The 17987-nt window shown below is 48.3% G+C and overlaps 1 protein-coding gene across 2 annotated transcripts in view; it reads right to left on the reverse strand.

Moving 5' to 3' along the window:
* ERI3 (ERI1 exoribonuclease family member 3) overlaps positions 1-17987 on the reverse strand; it is a 140942-nt gene that overhangs the window by 72892 nt on the left and 50063 nt on the right. For both annotated transcript variants that reach the window (XM_069862991.1, XM_069862992.1), the window contains exon 6: positions 14851-14923. In XM_069862991.1, the coding sequence (XP_069719092.1) occupies positions 14851-14923 (73 nt within the window). The remainder of the gene's footprint in view (positions 1-14850; positions 14924-17987) is intronic.

Raw genomic sequence — 17987 nt, forward strand, 5'->3', positions numbered from 1 at the left:
CAGGAGAGATGCAGAGCTCTTTTGGGTTTGGCAGTTCTGCCGAGGCCAGCTCCAGGCACTGGATGGGCTGAGCAGAGGCGTGGGGATGCCCCTTCACAGCAAGGACCTTGACCAATTGCTGAGGTAACATCCAGGGGGAATTCAGCCCCTTTGCCAAAAGGCAAGGACAGAAGAGAATGTTCCATGGAGGCTGAAAGACTCTCATCTACAGAAAGGGCTGTCTTGGACCTGCTGGAGGCTAGCAAATAGCTCTTTGAAGGCTTTGTGCTTCCATTAGTTCTGGTGGCCCTGCTAACCTTCAGATCTACCTCCTTCAAAGCACACCAGCAGGCAGCAAGTATGCTCTCCGGCAGCTGTAGGAATCCATGCAGGACAGCTCTTCCCTGAGCGAGTAGCACCACCATGGAGGAGATCCTAAATGATCTCTAAAATATTAATAGCATCAATCAGAGCTGCACTGACAGAGGTTACAACACTGGCAGAGTGCACAGATCAGGCTTTCCTGAGGTTGGCACAAGACCATACACTAAATATCCAGTGTCTGCTTAAAAACATATCCACATGATGCATGCAGGAGCAACATTGGCAGAACGGTGCACTGAGGTTTCATCTCCACACCACAAAAACCCACTGGAGATGCTGACCACAGCACAGGAGACCAACTCAGCTACACTCTGTCCTACACAGGTTAATGGAAGTTTCTGGCTTTATAGTATACTGAGTGCAACGCAGAAATGCTAGAGGGTCTTGCCTCTAAGAAAGGTGATGGAAGTAGAGCTGATCCATCATTCATCTGTGGATAGGATGCCCAAGAAAACATCAAACATCATCATTATGAGCTTCAATAGAAGGAAGAGAAGATGTATGTTGTTAGCAAATGTAAGCACCTTGCCTCCATACCTACTGATACCCAGAAGGGCATTGCTGAGAACTGGATGGGTGCTGAGGAAGCTTGGGGAGGCTGCTTGCAGCAATTCAAACCACGACTTCAGGGCAGCCATTTGCTCAGGAGCATTGATGCCCCAGAGAGCCAGCAGCAACATTCATGCCAGAGCATCCAAGGAGAAGATGGTCCCAGTCTGTATGAGACAGCTCAGACAACTGGGAAACCAGCCACTGCGAGATAGCCCCTGGCTGGGCTCCTGCTTCAGAGTGATCTGAGCCTCCCTCCCCAGGAGGAGAAAGGCAAAAGACGGGCTATTTCCTAAAAAAAAGCAGACCCGTCTGCAGACTTTCCAGACAGTTCTTCTCAAGCCACCATGACAGATCCAATCCATGGACTGCAGGAAAAGAGCTCGGGCAAGGAAACCTGTAAGTGCTGAGAGCAAAAGCCAGGATGGAGCCCGAAGTGCTGTGCCAGCATGGGGGAAGGGCAGCAGGAGACTTTTACTCCCAGCTCTGGAATCAACCTGCTTAGCAACCTTAGGGTTCTGAGGGATTTAATGAATTAATTTAATGACTGAGAAGCACTCTAAGTTATTAATACACAAATTCCACTACAGTATCTCCCATCTCCCAGTTCAGCATCTCTTGTTGTTTTACATGGAGCCCATGAGAGGCAAAAGCCAAGCCATGGAATGCCCTAGTGTAATAGGGTGGATGCTCCACTCCTAAACCTCCTCAGCCAAGACAGCAGTAGCAACGTCCCACCCCTTTCAGCAGGACAGTGTGTCATGCTCAGCACAGGGCATCAGGAACACCTTATACAAAAACAGCTCTCTCCACTTGCTGGCAAGCCAATTGGTACCATAAACCAGCCTGCTGCTGCTGGTGGAGGTGACAGGCTGTCACTATCCCTCTTGTAGCCATGCCGGCTTGGTAGGACAACGAGAACTAAACCAGTTAATGTTTTAATCCCCAAGGCTAAGAAATCTGATTAACCCCTCATCCCTCCCTGGAGAACTTCACAGGTTCAGTGCTGTTTAATATTAAATTGGAAGGAGGAAGATTCTGATTAGACATAGGAATAAATTTTTCACAATGAGGGTGGTGAGGCAGTGGCACAGGTTGCCCAGGGAAGCTGTGGCTGCCCCATCCCTGGAGGTGTTCAAGGCCAGGCTGGATGAGTCTTGAGCCACCTGATCCAGTGGGAGGTGTCCCTGCCCATGGCAGGGAGGCTGGAACTGGATGATACTTTAAGGTCCCTTCCAACCCAAACCATTCTATGATTTTATGATTTTCATGCTCCTACATGGAGCTCTTGTCTTTTAAATGCAGAGAAAGAGGACACAACTCCTTTCCCAGGAACTAGGCAGCTGTGCTGGTACCCATGTAAAGCTCCAGCAGAAGGGCTGGAATGTAGGGATGCTCTGCCCCTTGCCTGTCCCACACGACTCTGGGACACATTGTACCTTTGCCTCCCAGCTCCTCCTGGCCTGGAATGCATCACACATTGCAGGATTATTGTAAAACATGCCCTGCCTCTAATCCCTTCTCCTCCTGCCTTGCTCTGGTATTGACTGGGAAGACGTGTCAGACTCAGGGTCAGGCTTGCCTCTCACAGTACCAGGGCATGCAGAAAGCTCCAGCCTCTCCAGCTGACTGCAGTGTGCACGAGACACAGGCAATCATAGCCTGTCCCACACCTTCATGTAAGCAGACCTGTGCCAGACAGACATCTGCCTGCTGGGAGATCAAGAGCCTAATTCTCACCATCCTTACGGTTCCCCTGGTTTGCTCCTGGGCTACCACGCCAAGGGCGTGTTACAGGGCAAATCTGGATGCCAAGGTGCGGCACATTATCCACGCTGCGGTCGTGCTGCATGCATCACTACCCCAGCCACAGCGAGCATCCAGCTGACAGATCCCAGTCACACCATGACCAACCCTGCAGCAACTCCCTGCCTGCCCAGACCCACCGTGGGGACCATGAGGCCACTTCAGCCTGCACAGCCTTGACACTGCAGAAAGATTTCTTATCAAAAGCACAGCTTGCTTAGATTTCCTTGTGGGTTATTTCGCTTGCTTTTGAATGCTCCTTCCAAAACTTTGTCTTTGGCACGTACAGCACACCCGCCCCCAAAACAACCCGGAGAGTCAGTGTGGCTCCTTCTTCAACCTGCAAGCAGCAACCAGACTCATGGTGTAAAGGTCTGAGCAGTGCGTTTAACCTCAGCAGCGTGTGCACAGACAGATGGGAACCAGGAGGCTCCTCAGTGCAGGGGACAGATGTTCAAAACCCCCAGCAAGGGGAACGCAGGCACAGCGAGGTGCAGCCGAGCAATATGGCACTCAGCAGGAGGAGCAGCAGGCAAGGTCTGAGCAGCTGCCTCTCTGCCTTTCGCCTGGAGGCTACAGCCATGTGCATGTAGAAGAACAAGGAATACCAACCTGCCTCCAACCACTTGCACAGACAAGGATGCTTTTGGTAAAGCAATGACTGCAGTGCACTCAGCAAACCACTGCTTACAAGTTCATCCACAAAGCAAAACTTTTGCTCTGGTTAAAAAAAAGGGCAAAGGCAACAAATTCTCCTCTCTGCTTTGTTCAGTACCTACAAGCTCTGTGGGGCCACCAAGTAAGATAATTGCGTTCCTCAGTTTCTCTTGAATCACCACCTTCATTTCTTATTCCAAAGCCCTCTACAGGACATGTGAAGGTCCTGGTCCTTGCTGTAGACTGAAGGTGCTGCCAGATAACAAAGACTGCCTCAGGATTCCGCCAGTGCAAACATCCTGATCTGGGCAGGCAGGATCAGGAGAGGTGTGGAGACTACACAGCACCGAAGACAACCACCCTTCTTTCCCCGCTCAGGCATTCTCAGTTTCAGCGACCTGTCCCAAAGAAAGCAGACAGCCTGGGACCAAGTGCAAGGGTGCAGGACTAGCTCCACTCAAATCACCCCCACCATATTTTTCTAAGCTCTAAAAATCTCAAAAGCTAAAGGTCCCATATCCCTGCCCTCACTCACAGAGACTCCTTACAGCTCCCCTTGCAGAAGGCAAGGACAAGACCAAGAGCTGTCCACCACAACCACCCAGTTTCTCCTGTCCTCTGAGGACTTTCATTTCTCCAAAAATTATTTCTGCCTAGTCTTCTCTAAGCTGAACATCCCAGATCCCTGCATCTTCCCCTGGAAGTCAAGTCTTCCAGCTCTCTTGACCCTTCTTCTATTCTCTTCTGGGCTTTTCCCACCCTTGCCAGCTCCTCTTCAAACGTAGTTTGTATAACTGGCTTGTTTCAAAGGCTAAAATGAGGCTCCAAGTACCTTGTCCAGGCAAATAGCTGAGATTTTAACATGCACCTACTGCAATTTTAATGTGTATTAGCAAAGGAGAGTGTAGGAGAACATCTGACAGTAATGAAGTTAATCCGTGTGTGAGATGCCATGAGATGAACACGTACAGGATAGCTATAGGAAGGAAGGGCAGAAGGATGGAAGGAGTTTCCAGGAAAAGCTTGTTGTTAATAGGAGCAAAATAGTGATGTCTCCCCTTTGCACTGGAGTAGCTCCAAGTGGCTTCCACATAACAGGACCTGGTCAGAGCTTGTCTTTATCCACCCAGGAGAGTCTAAACAGCAGCGAACAAGCCCACAGCCTTCAGCTTGGCAGGAGTTTGGCAGCAAGAATGGTGCCTTTTCACACAGGTGTGGATTTTATGGCCAAAAGGAATTACTAAACTATTCTGCTATTTTGCAAGCCAACTTAGCTGCTTTCTGGTGAACCAAAAGCTTACGTGAACCCTCTGGGGATCACATCTTTCCTGTCTGCTCCCCAGACAGTTCATACAGATACATGCTCCACAGAAAACTGTTCCTGTGCTTTTAAGATGCAATTAAAAAACCACCAACAAAAGCCAAAGAAGAGGAAAACACACAGAACCATTTGATTCAGGTGAACATGGACACTGCTCATTTCTGCCCTCCTGGGATGGGCACGTATGTTATCACTCAAGCCATCCAAAACCACTGAAGCCTCCAGGCTGCATCTAGAGCCTCTCTCAGCTGTAGCACGACCAGCTCCTGAGACGGCAAGAAAAAGAAATGAAATGCAAGGCTGGGATCATTACTTTAAAACTATAAGCTCGTGCCACTGAGCCAAAGCCTGTTATATCGACACGGGTTTGTGTCACCCCAGCAGCAGAGATCATTCTCCATCTCCGCTTGCTCAGCTCCCCGCCTCCCGGGACAGCTGGCAGCACGGTACTCTGCAATGCTCTGTGAAGTTCAGCTATAGAAAAACTCATGACGCCTCACACAGAAGGTTAAAGTTACAGGGCTGAGCTACTGGGAAGCAAAAGTACCCTGCTGACTGCTCCACCACGCTTGGAAGCTGCTGGCAATGCACAAAGTGCCACGTGCAGAGAAGCAAATAGTAAACCCCCAAGTTTCCTTCCCTGGGGCAGAGAGCCTAGAGCAGGGGTGTTGCTTCTTAAAGCCTCTGGTATTTAAAAGACACCAAATTTGTACCTCAGCTGTCACACAAGATGCTCCTACGCCATTTCTCCAGTCACCAGCCTGGGCAGCAGCTCTGAGGGACAGAGACAAAGCTGCCGGCCAGCAAGTCCTGGGCTGAGAAGGTGGAGGGCAGAGCCCTGAATAACAACTACTGCCCATGCAGCCTACACGCTGTGCCCCCGCTTCCTTTGTTTTATGTGGAATTGGATACCAAAACTAGGCTTGATGGTTACTTAGAGTTATGCAAGCACCCTACCTTACCAGGTGTTACACGCCCACCACATCAACAACCTCTTGGTCCATCCAGTCCTAATTTCTACGGAAAGTGAGGCAAAGTCGTCTGATGCATCAGCCCATCCTGTATCCCCTTCTAACAACTCCAGGGGGAGGAAAGGGAAAAGACTGCCAAGAACTTGCAGATTCCCACTCTCTCTTCCCAGCATGAACCCCCTGCACATTGGTTTTCCTTGGAAGCATGTTTTTACACAGCACTCCTTGTTAAATAAGACAGGGAGGACAGGTCCCTCAGCAGCAGGACAGAGAGGGTTGCTCCTTTAAGGCCTCTCCTGGATGCCCTTTCCCTTTGAGATGACTATCCTCGACTCCCTCCTCATCTCCTTCCCTTTGATTTAAGAGTTCCTCTCCTGGCCCTGACAGTAAGGTATTTCTGTCCCACAGATTATAACTCACTCTGGGCTATTATTCAACTCCCAAGCCCTGGCCCTGCTGCATTTAGTCCAAACATAATATCCTTCATGCATATATTATCTGTCTCCCTATTATCTGGAATCATTTCGGAATTAAATTTCAGTCCTGCAATATTGGCTTGAAGAGCGGCTCGCTTTATGGGCTAGTCAAAGGTTAGAATACCAATCAAAATAACACTGCCGATGCAGAGAGACATTTTAATATTCCAAAACCCGGTAATTGTAAAAGGACATAATATTTTTTCCCTGATTACCCCAAAGGCAACACATGTTAACAAGGCGAGGGAGAGAGTGAAAGAAATTTCAGAGTTCAGACAGCTGCACGACAGATTTAAAGGAGAAATCGTGGGCGGCTGCTGTGCTCCAGCCCCTGGAGCAGGAGGGCTCCCCTGCCCGGGCAGCACCAAGCTCCCTGGGATGCCACCTCCTCCATCCCAGCTAGAGCCGCGCCTTGTTGGACAATCAAAGATTATCACATCGTGATCTGCTGGCCTGACCTGCACAGGCCACAAGGCTGCTCCACGTTAATTCCTGCTTGAATCAGAGCTGACCCTTTTAGGAAAGAAACATCCCTCTTGAGCTGGAGAACTCACCGCAGCCCTCAGTAGGTTGTTCCAATGATGAGTTACCCTCATTGTAGAAATCTGCACCTGAATTACCTTAATTTGGCTTCCAGGTACTGGAACTGTGTACGTTTTTGTTTGCTAGAGCAGAGGAGCCACTTGCCACATTTTGGTTCGTCCTCTAAATACTTAGGGACTATAGCCAAGTCTCCCTTTCCTTTCTCTCCAGTCCCCTGAATGGCTCCCAGAGTCTTTACAGCAAGTGTTCCTGTGGGTCTTGCAGTTCTCATCCAGATTTCACGTTTCCAGAATCCTTCCCAAGGAAGAGGTGGGACTCAGTGAGAACCTACCTGGAGTCCCATGTCCAGTTCTGGAATCCCCAACATAAGAAAGATATGGAACTGTTGGAATGGCCTCAAAGATGATCAGAGGGCTGGAGCGCCCCTGCTATGAGAACTGCATGAGAGAGTTGGGGTTGTTCAGCCTGGAGAAGAGAAAGCTCTGAGGAGAACTTATAGCAGCCTTTCAGTACCTGGAGAGGGCCTACTGGAAAGCTGAGGAGGGACTTTTTACAAGGGCATGGAGCGATAGGACGAGGGGGAATAGCTTTAAAATGGAAAGAGGGAAGATTTAGACTAGATGTTAGGAAGAAATTCATCACAATGAGGGTAGTGAAGCACTGGCGCAGGTTGCCCAAAGAAGTTATGGATGCCCCAAGAAGTTATGGATGCCCCATTGCTGGAGGTGTTCAAAGCCAGGTTGGACGGGGCTTTGATCAGCCTGATGCAGTGGGAGGTGTCCCTGTTCATGGCAGGATGGCTGGAACTGGATGACCTTTAAGGTCTCTTCCAACGCAAACAATTCTGTATCAGCCAAACCAGTCCCTCTGCTCCTGCTCACCATCGCCTGTTTATAAATCCAACAGCAGCCATCCCTCGGATGCAGTATCTGCACACTTTATCGAAAATGATTTTTATGTTTCCTTTCAGGGCATTGACAAAAGTGTTAAATACAAGAGGTCTGAGAAATAGATCCCTGTGGGACCCCACTAGGAAGACATGCACTCCATGATGATTACCCATTTACAATTAAATGCTAGGAGCTGTCAGTTTGCTCGTTCTTAATCAATGTAATGTGTGCCATGTTGATTTTGTATCACTCTTGTTTCTTAATCAAAATGTCATAAGGTACCAAGTCAAATGCCTTCTAGAAGTATATTACATTGACATGGTTACCTTTATCAACCAAACATGTAGTCTCATAAAAAAAATATCAAGTTAGTTTGAAAAAGATCTAGTTTCCATAAATCCACATTGATTGGCATTATATTACCCTCTTTTCATTCTTTATTAATCAACTATGATATCTGGCTTTTCATTACTTTGCCCAGAATTAATGTCAAGCTGATATGGCTATAATTACTTCATCGGTCATTCCATTTGCCCTTCTAAATTACTGGTACAACATTAGCTTTCTTCCAGTCCTCTAGAACTTCTATGTTCAAAGACTTATTAACAGTCTAGAGCTTCTCAGTCAGCTCTTAGAAAACTCCAGTAAACCAGCTATGCAAAATGCCAACTGAAAGCCACCACTTAACTTTATCAGCAAACTGTGTTGTAACAGCAAACGTCTTGCTCAGCAAAAGGGCATCCTCTGCCTTTCTGTAAATGCAGAGCAAAGAATGTATTAAACATGGTCAGGTCGACAGAGTTGGGCCTGTACAGCCTAGAGAAGAGAAGGCTCCAAGAAGACCTTAAAGCAGCCTTCCAGTACTTGAAGGGGGCTACAGGAAAGCTGGGGAGGGACTCTTGATCAGGGCGTGCAGGGATAGGACAAGGGGGAACAGTTTTATGAAAGAGGGGAGATTTAGATAAGATCGTCAAAGGAAATTTTTTACCGTAAGGGTGATGAGGGACTGGAACAGGTTGCCTGAAGAAGTTGTGGATGCCCCATCCCTGGAGGCGTTCAAGGCCAGGTTGGATGTGGCTTTGAAAAACCTGATCCAGTGGGAGGTGTCCCTGACCATGGCAGGGTTGGAATTGGATAGGCTTCAAAGTCTCTTCCAACCCAAACCATTCTATGATGATGATTTTGTTGCTAGAAGCAATTCTTCCACTTCCTTCTAACTATGAAGCAATGCCATTGCACAGGCACTTTTCTTTCATAATCTCCATAGAAAAGAAACTCCTACTCTCCTTAACACTGCAGTCACAATTCTCCTTTTTCATTTCACAACCTCTCCCATTCCTGCCTCCTGCAAGAGACTTTCCAAAGATTCAAACAAAACTGGGCAGCCTCTGCTAGTGCCCAAGATCCCTTTCAGTGAAGAAATTTGTCCTGATGTCTGACCTGAACCTCCCATGGCACAACTGGAGGCCATTCCCTCTCATTTTATCGCCTGTCACCTGGGAGAAGAGACCAACAGCCACCTTACTACAACCTCCTTTCAGGGGTTTGTAGACAGTGATCAGGTCTTCCCTCAGCCTCCTCTTCTCCGGACTAAACAGCCCCAGTTCTCTCAGCTGCTCCTCCTAAGACTTGTTCTCCAGACCCTTCACCAGCATCATTGTCCTTCTTTGGACACGCTCCAGCACCTCAATGTCTTTCTTGTAGTGAAGAGCCCAAAACTGAACACAGCATTCAAGGTGTGGCCTCACCAATGCCGAGTGCAGGGGCACAACCGCTTCCCAGGTCATGCTGGTCACACCATTTCTGACACAGGCCAAGATGCCATTGGCCTTCTTGGCCACCTGATAACAATCACAATAAGTCCTCAAGAAGTGAGACCTCACAAATGTAACTTCCAGGCATACGGGCCAAAAAATAAACCATTTCTAAGCCGCATCCCTTTCAACGTACTTTGTCCAAAGCACTTGAGACACTTCAGCACCAAGTGTTTGCAAAGCACTCAGAGTTCCTCCTCCCACCCCAACGGCAGAAGGAATTGTTAATTCAGAGGAGAGACAAAAAGCTGTTAGCAAATCTTTGTTTGTTTAGGATGTTTATTTCCAGCTGCCAAATATTAAGAAAAACATGGTATTACATGTTTCCTCTATCAGATATCACAAAGTGAGTAGGTGACCTTAAAACATTTGTGTGTGTGTGTGCGTGAGTGTGTGTTAACAGTTTGCTTCCAGGCTATGAGTATCTACAGACCAATAAACAGTGGGCCTGGAAAAGGCCAGCTCTGAACGCAGCCACGTGGCGTTGTGCTCCCCAAGGCTCCATCAGCTGGGGCCTACAGGAAAGCTGGGGAGGGGCTCTTGATCAGGGAGAGCAGGGATAGGACAAGGGGGAACCATTTTAAGCTGAAAGAGGGGAGATTTAGCTGAGGTATCAGGAAGAATTTTCTTTTCCTGTGAGGGTGGGGAGGCACTGCCCCAGGTTGCACAGATCAGTCGTGGCTGCCCCATCCCTGGAGGTGTTCAAGGTCAGGTTGGATGGGGCTTAGGCAGCCTGATCTAGCTGGAGGGGGCTGGACCTAGATGATCTTTAAGGTCCCTTCCAACCCAAATTATTCTACGATTCTAGGATTCTAAGCTTAAAAGAAACACAAGGACCTGCATCTTCACCGAACACATGAATAAACAGTAAAATGAATGCAAAATTAAATACCAAAACTCACTGCTGCAGAGTGCTGTAGAAACCAGAAGCATAAGCAGATTCAGAAAAGGAGGTACAAGTTTTTGCTAGATGGAAGTGGTAAAAACAGTAGGTGCTAAACACAGAGGTCCAGATGCAGCCATCAGCTCACAGTCCTTGAAGAGCTAATTGGTGCAAACCAAGGAAAGCCAACTCGAACCATGCTCTCCTCTCCGCACCTGTAAGTGTCAGCTGCTGCCTCCGGCATGGAGAGGATCTGGGTTAGACCTTTGGTCTGGGCCCTTCGACACTATCATCATCCTTCTAACATTTTTCTTGCACAATCATTGTAAGAAAATATAGCTCCATCCCCACTCTTCTACCTCTGTACTCCATCAAACCACTCTCCCCTCTGCGATGCACCCCCAATTAGCCAGCAGTGCTGGCGCTCCTGCTGTCTGCTGGATTTTCCATTCCTAGGATCCCAGTCACCCTGTGATCACTGGTGTCGCAGCCTCAGCCTAACACAGCGCTGGCTCCAACCCTGCAGGGTGAGGATCCATCACAGGACAGAGCAGGCTGCTAATTCAAGCAGGACCTGGAACAATAAACCACTGAGACTTCTGAAAGAGTAAAGGAAGCATGAACAAGAGTTAATCCCTGTGTAAGAATAAGCACTAATGAATTTATCCAGGCTACCTGAGGATACTCTTGGGGCAGTAGCATGGTTTTAGCTTGTTAGCCCTAGCAGCTTTCCTTTTCACGTAAATCTTGACCCACAGCCTCCTGCTCTCTGCACTTATTTCTCCACTGGTGCCCCTCCCTCCTGACATGAAGCACTCTCTGCTATTTCCATCCTGAGCACCCAGCTCCAACGATGTACCTCAGGTTCTGCACCTCAGTCCTAACCCACAGGGCCTCCGTGCATCGACATGACAGGCACATAAGGAGAACTGGCAGCCAGGATGGTGGCTCTCTATCGAGATGGTTTAGGGGGATATCTGAAATGCTGCAGCATTCAAAGAAAGCCTCCTCTGCTTTCTGCTGCCCTCCCACAAGGCTGAGCTAATCGAAGTGAAGAACATGATAAACTCTCTGCCCCGAGTCAGCTCTACACTGACAGTTCACCAGAGATACAAGATCGCTCAGTGACATTAAAAATGTCAGCAAACACCGATCAGGCTTGACGGAAGGGATGCATTAGCAGGCTGGGGGGGCATAGGGCAAGGTAAAACTTCAGCAAATGAGGTCAAGTGCACAGGCAGCTTTTCTCCTTTTGTCCTCCACAGAAGGCTTTTCCACAGATCCCAAGGCACTGTGGCCACCCTTGCAGCAGTCAGTGCAGAGCTTACCATCACCTGCACAGTTGGATCGATCCCAAAAGGTTTCCTGGGGCAACACAACAATGACAGCTAGCAGGAGCTGATTCCCATCTTCAGCTTGCCCAAGAGGCAAGTCTTGGATACTCTGAAAGAGGCCTAGAGGCACACGGTGAGCCTCAACTGCTCACGCAGCACAGTAGCGATAAGAGAAGGAGTTTATTGGAGAACGAACCCTGGGAAAGATTGTCTCTCCACCTGGCAAAAAGGGATTGCTGAGCTCTGGAGCATCCTGTGCTTTGGCAGAGGCAGCATAGACAAGAATTTTTTCTTCAGATGATACAAAATGGAAACAAAGAGGAGCTAAAGCCACGAGTGGATGTGCAGAGGGAATTTTGAACATACATTCCTGCTGCCACACTACGAACAGGTACACAAACACATCAGCCCCATGCACGCACCTTTTTGTACATAATCCCACTCTTTTGCACTGCCTTGTGTTTGCAGCAGCAGCTCCCTAACTCACTGGAATCCTCTCAGTATCACTGCTCACAAGTAGAGACCCAAAGGACAGATGGACAGGTGCAGGTGGGGCCATCCTGTAGGAAATCTCTTCTGGGCACATGCCATTTAAACTCGCATGAACTGTTTTCTCCACATCTGAAACATCCAAGTCTCTGCATTAATCAAGACCTAAAAATCAGCTGCTTCACACCACCCCTCCCCAACACCTTCACTTCATGGATCAGGTCAGAGGCAGATAGCCTAGGAGGTATCTCTAAGTCAGGCACATTCCAGAGGGCGGAGAAAAGGGGCCACCTTAGCTAAGTAAGGAAAAGCAGGAGGGCTAGATACCTGTCCAACCTTACTTGACTCACACTGAGGGCTCACTCAAGAGTCTGATGCCCCACAGAGTCCCAGGGCTTGTTCAGAATTACTTATCTAGGCTGGAAATCCTCTCGTAAAAACACCTAGGTGGTTCCCCCACAAGCAACTCCAGAGAGCAGGGCAGTGAGCAGCATGAAAAGATCTTCACTTGAAGGTAAGAGCAAGCCCCAGGGCAGGCAGCTCTTTAGCCACAGGCCAGGAAAGGTCCCCTCTCCCCTCTTCATTCTGGGTCACTTCCCAGAGAGGTGCTGGGATCCTGGAATCACCATGTGTCACAGGCATCAGATATTAGCGAATCAGAAAAAGTTCAGATTTTATGGAATCAGAGGGGTTGCAAGAAGATAAACATTTCTCCCACGCATTCCCTCCCCGCATGACCTGAAGGAGTTTGGAGTCTTACTTTGAGTAACACATCTGCAGAGGGGCACAACCCTAATCCATGTGCCCCCATCCTACATGCACAGCCTGCGACCCCTTCATAGAATCATAGAATCACTAGGCTGGAAAAGACCTTACAGATCATCAAGCCCAACTGTACCTGTCTGCTACTAAACCAAATCCCTAAGCGCTTCATCTACCCATCTTTTAAACACCTCTCGGGATGGGGACTCCACCACCTCCCTGGGCAGCCTTTCCAGTGCTTGATTACACTTTCAATGAAGAAATTTCTCCTAATGTCCAACCTGAAACTCCCCTGGCACAACTTGAGGCCATTTCCTCTAGCCCTATCGCCTATCGCTTGTGAGAAGAAACCAACACCCACCTCTCTACAACCTCCTGTTTCAGGGAGTTGTAGACAGTGATAAGGTCTCCCCTCAACCTCCTCTTCTCTAGGCTAAAAAGCTCTCTAGGCTTCAGAGAGCTAGGCAGGGGAACAGCTTCCTTCCTCCTCCTGCCTTTAGCTCTGTGCCTGGTACTCACCAGCCCTCACTTAGTACCATGGTATTTGCTGAAGCACAATGTGAAAACGCCCCTCTTGAAGAACAGACACTTGCCTGATGTCCACATTACAGTGAATCCCAGCTCCTAAAACACTTAATCCAGGAGCCTCAAACTATGGGAAAGAGTTGGAAGTCATTCATCCCGAGGCCCAGAGGAGAAGCATGGTTGGATCAACCTACTTCTTAGTGAACATCATGGTAGATAGGGATTGGGGTTTTTTAAATTATTATTATTCTGCAGCCATCAACCTGCTGGTTATATCGCTGCTATCCACTCACTGCAAGTTTAGTGAACTTCAAATGGCGATCATTAATGGTCACTGAACTGCAGAATGCCCCAATGTGCTTTCAGATTTCATTTACCAAGGACCAGCAATCAGCCAAAAGATTTGCTCTGACAGCAGGGAAATACAAGACCCTTTGACAAGTTCAGCCTGGAATGTGCTGCCAGCATCCCTTGTTAAGTTCATGTTCTACCCTATTTGACGGAACAGATCATGCAAATTGTCCTCCTGCGGCCGCTCAGCCTGTCACTCATGCTTCCATTTAAAACAATAAATAAATAAAAGAACAAAAGAAAAGCCCACAAGTACAACGAGCTGTTTACAAGCAAATTCCACTGACTGAGACCCCTAATTATCAGGAAACGGTGCAGAAATCCAAGCAAAACATTAAATTGGATGGGGGGAAGGGAATCTTACTCATCCAAAGGTTTAACCAGGAGGGCCACCCTAGTTTCTCTTGTGCACAGACCCCAGCCTCCCCCCTCACTCTGCTACTGCTTGTAATCACACTTGTTCTTTTCTTCCCACTTTGATTCACGGCTCACGGCATCGCAGGTTTTTCTGTGCAGACGGAGCAGCTGTGCCAGGAGACCCTGTGGATGCATAGCAGGCTGATCTTGAACCCAGAGAAGGCATGAAGCAACACAAGGCACCAGACAGTAAAGTCCAAGGTATTTTACTTTGGAAAGCGATCATTGGTTACTTAGGTGGATGTGCTGCTGAGACAGTTCTTCTTCCCCACAGCACAAAGGGAAACGCATTTTGATTTGGAAATATTTCCACACATTTATCAAACACAATTCGATCTGAAGGGAACCGAGCTCATAGGAGCTGCAAAACAAAAGAGAGTCAGCAACACCAGGGCCAACACAACCTTCGCTGAAGAGGGGCCTCACAGTGTCCCACTATTATGCAGAGACACTGCACCTAGCCAGTCACAATGGGATTCTCCCCAGCTGCAGAACATATCCCATCAAGTACAGTAAGACTCTATTAGAGAAGATACAATAGGGAGCTGGAGGACTCGCTCAGCCCAGCTTCTGAGAAAATAACTCATTTCAATGCAAAACAGCAGTAGTTATTAGACACCTCCTTAAAGAGGAAAGGAGAAGGACAAGGGGAGGAGGGAGAGAGGGAGGCAGGGACCACAGCAGTTTGCACAAAAGTACCTTTTTCAGATTAATCCACTGTTTGAAGTAATCAGCAACCGGCAGCCCTAAGTACTGGCATTGTCCTGGTAACCTGTAACAGAGAAGAGAGAGCAGGTTTGATTTAATCAGTGTCCTGACAACACAAACTCTATTTTCTAAGTGCATTTCGTTCCGAGATGGAAGAGACCCTCAAGCCTGCTGTAACACGCTGCACATCAGAAGGACCACAGCTCTTGGCAAAGAAAAAAAAAATCACAAGAGCACAGCTTGGCTGAAGTCTTCCATACATCCAGACACATCCAGGCCTCTGACACCTTTCAGATGGAACATTTCAAACACGAGCTCTAAGTGCAGCACAGAGCTCTTCTCTACAGCAGCTAACACACAAACAAAACCAGATCATCCGAGCTGTCCTTAGCTACGTGAACTCATCACAACTCTCTGCAAAACCACCCTGCTCAGCCAGCGGCTTAGAGGGCAGACAGAAGGACTGACAAGTCACCTGTCTTGCCCTGGCGCTTTCCATTTGGCCTTTATGGTTAAAACACCAAATGAGATGTAAGGGAAGGAAGGAGGCACCAATGCATTCGTTTTTTGGGTAGTAATGCTGCACAGGCTGTTCTTAAGCAAGAAGCAGGGAGCAGTCACAACTCTGAAGATGCAAGGTGCTGCGCTGTCTCACTGTGGGTCTGAACACCAGCAGCCAGAGCTGTGAGCACACATATTTAACCTCTCCCTCCCTCCAGTGAGCCGCCAGAACAGGGCTCATGAAACCAAAGGGCTCCAGTAAGGGTGATGGATTGCCTGAAGGGACAGCAGGACCCCAGCCTTTGGAAACCTGTTTCTCCCACTCTGTGCCAACACCAGTGTTCACGAGGGGGCTACAAGATGCCCCTCAGACAGGGAAAGCTGAGTCGCAGAGCTGTGCAGGGAGATGAGTTATGCGAGTTTTCCCCGGCCGGTTTGATCTGATCAAGAGTAATTGATGGATCTTGTTCATTCACATACTGCTGAGCACGCCTGGGGCACTGGTCACAGGATCTTTAACTGAAGCAAAGGAACATCCCAAATAAATATGTCAACTAAATAAATGACTAAATTAGACCCGTTTGTGCATGTTAAAAGCCACAACCCCAGAAATCGGCTTTTGCAAACAGAGGGGGATGGGGATTCTCACAACTTCCTTAGGCATCTGAGGGCTGTCAGGGGAGGCTGTAGGAGAGGAAAGAAGAGCTGTGAGTGTCAGCATCGGCTGTTCAAACATCCCAACACAAGACCATGTCCAGGACAGAGTCTTCTCCCACTCTCCAAGTGAATAATCCAGACTGGACTTCACATTCAAGGCTGAAATTCAGGAACAAGCTCTGGTCAGATGTGGATACCAGCTAGATACAGCACTTTGAGCTGGAATGCACCTCCGGCAGTATCTGAGTGCTCAGCCCAGCTCTAAACCCTCTGCTGAACAGGGCAGCATCTCTTCAGCCCTACAAGCAGTTACTCAATTAGGAGATGAAGGAGGGACACATACAGCACCTGTGTATAATGTGAGGCTCAGGCTAGTGCAGTACCAGTGTGGTTTGGTCTCAGTGCTGCCTCCATTTCTATGGGAAGAAAAGGAAGGAAGCTGACAAACATTTTCAGGGGAATCTCCTGGGAATATGTGGTCAACAGAGGCAGCATACGCTGGGTCCCAGCAGTGCACTGGCTTTGTGAGCCCTGTTTAGGCTAAGAAAGGAATAGGCTCTTTGTGCCAAACCCAAATGCCTCATCTAGAAAAGATGCACTTGTCATCATTTAGGAGCAATAATTTAAGTCATACAAACACATTTGACTAAAGAGATCCTTCCTAGGAGGAAGCCTGTCAAAAGCATGAGCTTGCAAGCAGCAGGGCTATGGCGATTTGCAGGGTAAGCAATATGACTTGACAGCACAGCCTCATTTCTGGGCACGGCTCATCTGATGCTAGCGCCATCACACTGAAATAAACCACCTGGAGTCACTCCTCGCAATCGCAAAGCCATCACATAAATAGCAGCCTGGTTCATGCATTTTACAGCCATTACACATATGCCCATGACATCCCATAGTTGAACAGACCCCACTGGCCCCAACCAGCATGCTAAGAAACCTCTTCCTCCAGGAAAGCTGCTTTCTATTGGCACCCAAATTAAAATAAGATCACAATAAGAGGAACCATTTAAAACAAATGACTGATCTAATACAGACAGATAATCAGCTTAACCTCTCCTTACACTGCTCACATTTAGCTAGAGAGGATGATGACAGCAGTTTGCAAAAGGTATGTTAGGAAAAAGCTGTGTTTCTTCTCCCCACCCAAGAGGTTTTTATTAAGACAGGTCTCAGCCCAGCTCCAGTTAGAGGAATAATTATCATCTTGCTCAACATTTGGATAGGGCCCAGAAGAAGCGAGTACAACATCATTCTTGTTAGCCACAGGAATTGACAGCTAACTACACAGCGCAATGAATGACATCTAAAGCTTTTCCATCCCTGTGGGACCAAAAGGCCCAGTAAACTGGACAGTCTGGTTCTGCTTCCACCCTGAGACTGATGGCAGTGAGCCCTGGGCACTGGACAGTGCGTCTTTAATTGGGGAAAATAAATGCTCCAAATAAATATGTCAACTAAATAAATGACCCATTTTGGCAAACAAGTAACAACCCCAGAAACTGCCTGTGAAGCTGAGTGACCTAAGGACATTCCCCCTCCCCCCCGGTGCTTGCACTCCTCTCATTTCACACTTGCACCAGAGAGACTTCATCAAGTTTCTCAAGCACCAGAAGGCCTACGCTTATGCTATAACCTGAATGGTCCATCAGCAACATGGACCAAAGCATCAGTCTCCTCTCGAAGCTGGAATATGCAGGCTTGGTGGCTCCAGGCCAGAAGGGATGCAGCCACTCAATGCACTTGCCTTTACTGAAGGATTGTCCTACAGGTCTGGTCTAGTCTGGGTTACACAGTGTTCCCAGCATAGGGAAGCGGGGGCTCACACTGCACAGAAACCAGGCTCCCAGGTTGCTAAGGGAAGGAAAACACCCCTGCAACGTCTTTTCCCCAGCTCCATGTATGTCACCTGCAGTGGTTCCCCACTCCTCAGCCTGGTTTCTCCAGCATCTCCTCCAGGTACGAGT

The sequence above is a fragment of the Phaenicophaeus curvirostris genome, chromosome 8 (genome assembly GCF_032191515.1).
Source record: "Phaenicophaeus curvirostris isolate KB17595 chromosome 8, BPBGC_Pcur_1.0, whole genome shotgun sequence".
Classification (NCBI taxonomy): Eukaryota; Metazoa; Chordata; class Aves; order Cuculiformes; family Cuculidae; genus Phaenicophaeus; species Phaenicophaeus curvirostris.